At 44.2% G+C, this 8208-nt stretch overlaps 1 protein-coding gene across 2 annotated transcripts in view; it reads left to right on the forward strand.

The window, feature by feature from the left end:
* The window catches only part of LOC136850261 (dnaJ homolog subfamily B member 9-like), a 34072-nt gene that overhangs the window by 15284 nt on the left and 10580 nt on the right, over positions 1 to 8208 (forward strand). For both annotated transcript variants that reach the window (XM_067123938.1, XM_067123937.1), the window contains exons 2-3: positions 254 to 494; positions 7544 to 7725. In XM_067123938.1, the coding sequence (XP_066980039.1) occupies positions 287 to 494; positions 7544 to 7725 (390 nt within the window). In that variant the 5' untranslated portion in view covers positions 254 to 286. The remainder of the gene's footprint in view (positions 1 to 253; positions 495 to 7543; positions 7726 to 8208) is intronic.

An 8208-nucleotide genomic window follows, 5' to 3' on the forward strand; every position in this document is an offset into this window, starting at 1 on the left:
TTGCTTTTATAGTTTTATATATATATTTTTTTTTAGAATTTTTAGATTTCAGTTAGACAATCAGTGTTAACAGTATATTCAGTTCTGTTTGAATGTGTTTATTTATCATTAGGAAGATTCTGAATTATTTGCAGATAGTCACCTTCATTTAGTTTGGCTGTTTCTTTCTCATTCTTTTTAATGTTTTTTAAATTTGCTTACTGAAAAATTTCACGGAGGGAACAATCTGATAACTAAATTTCTTCTATTGCAGAAATTTGATTGAAGAACCAATCTTACTTTAATCATGGATCTGTGGATTGTTTGGACTTGCATCGTGATAGCCATGTCAGCGATTGGGTCGTGCACAAAGGACTATTATGAGGCACTAGGAATTAGTAGAAATGCAAGTGATCGTGAGATCAAGAAGGCATTTAGAAAATTAGCCATTCAGTACCATCCAGATAAAAATCAAGAACCAGGAGCTGAAGAGAAATTCAGGGAGATTGCAGAAGGTAAGCATTTGTGCACTGCTAATGTTTATATTGTGTTGTTGGATTGCTGCCCGCTACAACTTTTAAAATTTTACCACTACAGTAGCATATTGAACTTCCTCCTTTGTAGTCCTCGGAATGACTTCGCAAGCTGTGCAATTTCTTTCAAATTTAATCCTCTTAAAGAAATGTCAGAGTGAATGCTAAATGGAAGTAAGCACTACATTATTTTTCTTTTTCTTCCAATCATGAGGTGAGTATTCGACATGATATGCATTTTGAGCTTTTAACAGTTGCAATAAACTCCCTGAACACCTGAATTCGCCCTTAATCCCCACTAGCCCGAACAACTCTGTTACCCATCCCACTAGTGGGAATTTTAACAGCCATTGTTACCAACACTGCAGGTAAAATCTTGTCACTTGAGCTACCATAACAAATGGTTGGCAACGCTGACACAGGTGTGCGCTGACATGCCCCATTTTCGTCAGTTGCTTTTTGTTCGCGCTGCTGGAAGGTTTTCCTTCTGCAGTGCGAAGTCTTTTGGATTTGGACTCGCTGGTTCCCGGTCTTGATTGTTCATCATGGACTTTTTCATCTTTTACTACCGCGCTGTCGGCTTCGACGTCGACCTCAACTGCCCCTATGACAGTGGACACTGGCGCTCATCGCTTCTTCCTGCAAGACATGATAGACATTCTGTCAGGTATGTAGGAAGGTTAAGTGTAATGTGCAGACTCATTGCGATGAATGTTCCGATTGGAAGGCACAAGAGATGGAAGATTACATTCATCATCACAAGTCTTTGGCTAGTAAGGGCGGCAAACGTCGGTCAGATTCTTCGTTGCCTCAAGTATCTCAGGCTTCTGCTATAGATCAGTTGATGGATTTAGCGAGTTCAGAAGTAGTCAGACAGATAGAGGATAGGAGTGCAAGTAGTATGGAAAATTTAATAACTAGTCTTTTCAACATTTCTCAGATAAGGATAGTAGTAGTGTTAGGATGTGCAGTCCTTCCTTTTCAGCTCCCCTGCCTGTTCCAGAACCAGCCCTAACAGGTGCTGAGGGTAATGGAGAACCGCAAAGCCTCCGAGTGGGAAGGTTCTCCGGCCCCCTCAGCGAGGAGCACGCAGTGAAGGATACCCCCCAACCCCCATGTCGTATTGATAAATTTATTGTTGATAATGTCAGTCAGGATCAGGATCTAGGTGTGATAAAGGAGGGTAGGTCTGGTTTAGGTAGTGAGGAAAAGGTAGTAAAGGTGCAGAGTCGTTCTCTTGGACGGGTTCCAGGTTCGGGTTCAAGTGGTGGTGGTTGTTGTTGTTGTTGTTGTTGTGTTTGTGTGTGTGTGTGCTCTGGCAAAAGTTTCGCCTTCATCACCGCTTCTCGGTCTGGCTCAAAGTCTCAAGTCAATGTTTCAGTTCCGGTGGTGCAGAATCCTTCTGCTCTAACTCCTAATTCACTTCCAACTGTTTCTGAATCATCTTCTGTAGTTTCCCCCTTTTCTGTGTTTTTCTACTCCTCCATCTTGTAAGGCGTATTCTGGTGTGTCCTTTCGGCTTCAAAAGGTAGTTTGTGGGACCTGCAATTGGATGTGGCGGAATATAAGATGGATTTGTTGGGTCTTTCAAACGGGTACAGACCTATGGTGAGAGGTTATTTTATTTTTTTTAATGGTTTCTCTAACATTAGAGATCATGTGACACAGTAGTGTCCAGAATTCATGTCGGTTATGTTTCAGGATTATTGAGGGGGTTGGGGCGAGGGGCGGATTCGGTGTACCTTCTGTCCCTTCATTCCAAGTTTTCTTCTGGGTTATCTGTCGCTTCATCTCCTGCTCCCACATTCTTTGTTGGCTCCTTTTTCAGTCTCCTCTTCTGTGTCTTCTTCTGCTCTTGTCTTTCCTGCAGCTTCTGCATCTTCCGTTTTCCCTCCTTCGACTCTTGGATTTTCTTCTTCTCAGGTAACCTTTTTTATGTGTCTGCTATTCCTCTGTCTCCCACCTTTACTTCCTCAGTACAGTCGGGTTATCTGTCGCTTCATATACTGCTCCCACATCCTTTGCTGTTCCTTTTCCAGTCTCTTCTTCGGCCGCCTCTTCTTCTGCTCCAGTCTTCCCTGTGGCTCCCGCATCTTCCATTTTCCCCCCTCTTGTGACTTTTGGCTTTCCTTGTCTCAGGTAACTTTTCTTCTGCATCTGTTATTCCTGTCTCCCTCCTTTCCTTCCTCAGTACAGTCTTCTCCAGTAGGAGGAGCTTCCGGACTGGTGGAAACACAATTTTGAGAATTTGGCCGCAGGCATTACATGTTCCATCCCTTCGGGTATGCGCAACCCCTTGCTTCTGCTTCAAGGGGCTGTTCTGGTAGTGTCAGGTATTTTACAGGGTTTGCCTGTGCTTCCAGTTTGGGTTTGTGCTCCACGGTACCTTCTTCGAGCGGTCGGCGGCTCTCATCGCCTTTATTTTCCACGCTGGTAACTGAGGGTAACTTCTACCTCTTTCATTCTCCCTCCTTCTTCTTCATCTTCTTCCGTTCCTCCGCAAGTGGTTTCGTTTGCTCATCCTCCCCCAGGGTTTAGCAATGTGGGTTTGGCTACTCTCACTTGTCTTCCCCTTGGTAATAATGGGGGATCGGTTCCGGGTTTCTTGGTTCAGCCTTCTCTTCTTCCTGGTGGGTTCAACTATGCGGATTCAGCTCTGGGTACCCGATTAGGTGTGGGTGTTCACCATTCTGGTTAGGGGGTCCGCTTGTGGATTCTTCATTGTTGTCCGGGCTTCGTTCAGTTCCTCCTCCTTCGTAGGTCTTAGACCATCCGGACATTGCGTAACAGGATTATTATCCGGAGGTGCAGGAGATTCTGGCGGACTTGGAATGTCCTCTTGCCAGTAGTAACGATTATAGATGCATTCTTGAGTGTGTTACTTCTTTGTACCCTCAAGCAAGAGCACCGGACCTCCCGATTTCGTCAATTAGGTTTTTTTTTTTTTTTTTTTTTTTTTTTATGCCTTTTATGCCACTGAAAACCAGCTCCTGCTTCTTTTTCGTGTTGCTGGTTTGGTTCGATCGGGTTAGACAGGCTTTGGAGGAGGTGGACAGTCGTTTAGCGTCGGTAGTGGCTTCTAATAGACAGGACTCTTCTCTTCTCTCTCCATATAAGAAGATTTACGCAGTTCGAGGTAACCCTTCAGCAGGTGTCAGGTTGCCTTTCAACGAATTGGTTGAGGCAGTCCTGTCTAGGTCTCGGTGTCGTCTTGGCTTGTAGGGACTTAGGGAAACAGGTGCTTTGGAGGATGTGGTGTGCAATCAGACTGAGGCTCTTCAGCACTCTATCTGGATGCTGGCATTTACTGTAATGGGGTTCTAAAGAGTGACGGCTATGTCCCTTCGGATTCGTGGCTGTTTGCAGCCTAATAAATTTTATCTCGAGGGGTCTGGCTCACCAGGCGAATGCTTTGGCTTTGTCTACGACGTTTGGAGCAGAAAAGTCAAAATTTCTATCTTGGTCATCATCCAGACGTTCATAAGAGGGATTGCTTAGAACACCTTAGCCTTAGCTAATTCTTTGTTTAAGGAAGATGACGTAGCCAGTATGACAAACGTTGTTGCTTTTAACTCATGTCTCCAGTGTCGGCAAGTATGCATTGTTGAGGGTACAGTCAAAATTTCTATCTTGGTCATCATCCGGACATTCATAAGCGGGATTGCTTAGAACACCTTAGCCTTAACTAATTCTTTGTTCAAGGAAGATGACGTAGCCAGTATGACGAACGTTGTTGCTTTTAACTCATGTCTCCGGTGTCGGCAAGTATGCATTGTTGAGGGTACAGTGTTGAGGTATCTAGACGATTGGTTGATCCTTGCCTCCTCTCTAGAGGAGATAGTAAGAGTGAGGGAATTCTTATGGAATCTTTAACCTATTGAGGTAGGAGGATTCTCTCTCTTCCTTTTAGGTTTTCCCAACCCTGGAGAGGATCCAGTCGGTCCTTCAGCAGGTAGAGGGTTCCTGTTCAACAGGTAACGGCTGGTACCAGCTTGGAGAAGCCTCTTAGGGATAATGTGTCTCTCTCTTTTAATTCCATGGTCTCTTCTCCGGATGCGCTCTCCAGGTATGTCTCAGGAATCGCTGGGACTTCCGCAACGAGAACGCAGTTATAGTTGGGAGCGATTCTTGCCTGTTGATTGTCTGTGGTGGTCAGAAGAATTGCATCTGACACCGGGAAGGTCTGTCGACTCCCCTCTTCCCGACGTTCATCTGTACACAGATGCCTCAGATCAAGGTTGGGGAATAACCTTGGAGGAAACCCCGGGCCTCAGGCCTCTGGGGGGGGTCGGAAACGAGAGGATTCAGTAAATCTTCGGGAATCAAGGCTGTAAAGGAAGCCCTCAGTTGTTTTCAGTCCTAGTGCGCAACAGAGTAGTGGCTATGTTTAGCGACAGCGTAACTGCCGTGTCTTATTTGAAGAACTTGGGGGGGCGGGGGTTGGGAAACAGGATCAACAGAACTCAGTACTCTAGCACAGAGAGTCCTGAGAGGGTGTGAAGAACAAAAAGTGTCTCTTCTTCCCCAATTTATATCGGGGAGTCTCAACATACTGGCCGATTTGCTAAGTCACTCCCGTCAGGTATTTGGGGGGTAGTGTGGACTTTGGCTCACAAAGTAATTTGTCAGGTTCTCTGGAAGTGGCCAGCAACTGTGGACTTTTTCGTGATGTGGTTAAACCATCGTCTTCCAGTTCATTTCTCACCAATGGTGGTCCCCATGTCGATAGGCACCGATGTGACGTTACAAATTGGAATCACATGCAGGTGTATGCTTTTCCTCCATCCAGTCTCATTCATCAGGTAATAAGGAAATTGCGGAAGAGCGTCAAGACGTCTATGACTCTAATAGCTCCCTGCTGGCCCTAACGCGCTTGGTTTCCAGAACTCCTAGAGCTCCTTACGGAAGTTCCGATGTCCCTACCCTTGCAAAAGTTCTCAGACGACCGTATTCTCACCATTATCATCCAAACCCTCGCATGCTGTACCTAGTTGCAGGGCAACTGTAGAGAGGGCAGCTAGGCAGTCCGGACTCCCTAAAGCTGTGGCTAGACAGCTTTCTTTCATCTTGAAGTCAATCCATAAGCCTTACCAGGTTCAGTTAGACAAGGTATAAAGTTACTAAGTTAGTGTCGTAAGGCAGGTCATGCCATCTCTAGACCTTCCATAGCCAAATAGTTGATTTTCTTTTATTCCTATGCGAGAAATGATACGTATTTGTCTTTCTTCCTGAATTTGTGGCAAAGACAGTGTTGTAGGTTAAAACTGCCTCATTCGTTTAAAGTTCTTTAATGGCAAGTGTTCATTACTGGCGATCCAGCAGAGATGTCTTTTGTCTGGTGCAAGCATTAAAGTCTATTTATCAAAGGTTGAGAAACTCCGTCTGCTACCGCGTACACTTCTTGTCTCTCAGCGGAATCCCTCCCGTCCGCTGTCAAAGAATGCGTTTAGTTGCTTTTGGAGGGAGGTGATTTCCTAGGCTTCTTCGTCGTCTTTAGCTCTGTATTTCCCTGATGCATAGCATTTGGAGTATGTCCACTTCATCTTCCTTTCTAAGGAATTATTTGGTGCCTTCTACTCTGGAGGCAGCTACTTGGAGTTCCGTCTCAGTGTTTACTTCCTTTACTTAAGAGACGTTCGATTCGCCTCATCGCGTGTAGAGGTGAAGTCTACTATCTAGGATGCGTTCAATTAGCTGAGGTGGTATTCACTTAGTGCGGAGGTTCGGAGGGGTATTCTCTTAGTCCACGTGTAGGGGCGAAGTCTATTACCTAGGGTGCGGTCATTTAGCTGAGGTGGTTTTCACTTAGTGTGGAGATTCTTAGGTTAACCAGATAGAGGAATTCCTTTTAGTCTTTAGAATTCTTAGGCAGCAATGATAGTACAATCACATGAACTTAGATTTAGTACGTTTTAGTATCTTAGTCTTTGATAGTTTCCCTATGAGAGTCCAAGGGGGTGCTGTAGTAGGCTAGGCTCTTTCGTCGGGGCTGAGATACTTCTTGGCTTGTCGGTTGTCAGGCCTTATCCGCAACCTACATGGCAGAGGGTCAGCGGCTCAGCACTGCTTCATTTCCCTCCATACATAAGGAGGCTCTGAATAGCCACATGGGAGGTTCATCGTATTCATCCATACTTGAGAGATTCTGAAGAACCACATGGGAGTTCGACGGACTGGGACAGTATGGGCCTGATGGGCGATGAAAGTACTCTCCAGCATGTCTCGTCACCAAAAGCATCGATTGATAAGGTGAGTGTATAACTAAATAGATATCCTATGCAGAGCAGATCGGTGAGCTGCCATCTGTGCGGTTGTAAAAAGGGGGTGTACCGCAAACTTAGATCTGTTCTCCTGGAGGGACAGCGGCTCTGCACTCTGCCTCGTTCTCCTCCGTACATGAGAGGTTCTGAAGAGCCACATGGGAGGTCGACGGACCGAGAGTACTGACCTGACTGTCGATCAAAGTACTCTCCAACATGTCTCTTCACTGAAAGCATTGATTGATATGGTGAGTGTATGACTAAACGGATATCTTATGCAGAGCAGATTGGTGAGCTACCAAGCTACCGTCTCTGCGGTTGTCAAAGGGGCGTGCGATAGAATTGATCCCTCCTCCTCTAAATGTTGTTAACAGGGTGAATTCAGTTGTTCAGGGAATGTATTGCAATATGAAATTTTCATAATAAAACAAATATTGTAATACTTACCTGAACACCTGAATGGTTCCCACCCTCCTTTCCTCACATCAGTTTTGACCTTGAATAAAGCAATTGACAAAAATGGGGCGTATCGGTGCACACCTGTGTCAGTGTTGCCAACTGTTTGGTATGGTAGCTCAAGTGACAAGATTTTAGCTGCAGCGTTGGTAACGCTGGCTGTTAAAATTCCCAGTAATGGGATGGGTAATTGAGAGTTGTTTGGGCTAGTGGGGATTAAGGGTCAATTCAGGTGTTCAGTTAAGTATTACAATATTAGTTTTATTATGAAAACTTCATATTTTTATAAATATTCAGCTTATTTTACTTTTTCAGCATATGAAGTGCTATCTGACGATGAAAAACGGAAAGAATATGACATGATGGGCCATGCTGGTTATACTCAGAAACAAGGTGGTGGTCGCCCTACAAATCATGCTTTCCACTTTAACTTCGATGACTTGTTTGCAGAGTTTGAGAACTTTGGAGGCTTTGGAAATGGATTCCACTCTGATTTTGTAAGTACTGTACTATATAGTTGTATATAGATTCACATGCTTATTTTCTAGCTTGTAAGTGTAGTAGTCTTGGGTAAGTGGCACATTCTTTTTTTTTTTTGCTCAGTCTTCCAATCAGTTATTGAAAGTCATTTGTGGTCGTATGGGATTTATACAGGCAGTCCCCAAGTTACAATGGAGATCCGTTCCTACGGCTTGTTGTAGGTAGGATTTCAGTGTATGTCGGCTCTTAATAATAATAATAGTAATGATAATGCTGTATTCTTTATTTCAGCGCACACAATCTGGATATGCAAGATAAAATTATAAAAATGACAATACACACAATGTAGATACACGAGAGAAAATGATAATTGGCAATAAATACAGTACTAAACATTAAACAATTTGTAAAAGTAAAAAAAAGTTAAGAATTCTTAACGTTGTAAGACCAGGTAGATGTAAGTTGGGTCTGTCATAACTTGGGGACTACCTGTACTTATC

Source organism: Macrobrachium rosenbergii, chromosome 21 (assembly GCF_040412425.1).
Source record: "Macrobrachium rosenbergii isolate ZJJX-2024 chromosome 21, ASM4041242v1, whole genome shotgun sequence".
NCBI lineage: Eukaryota > Metazoa > Arthropoda > Malacostraca > Decapoda > Palaemonidae > Macrobrachium > Macrobrachium rosenbergii.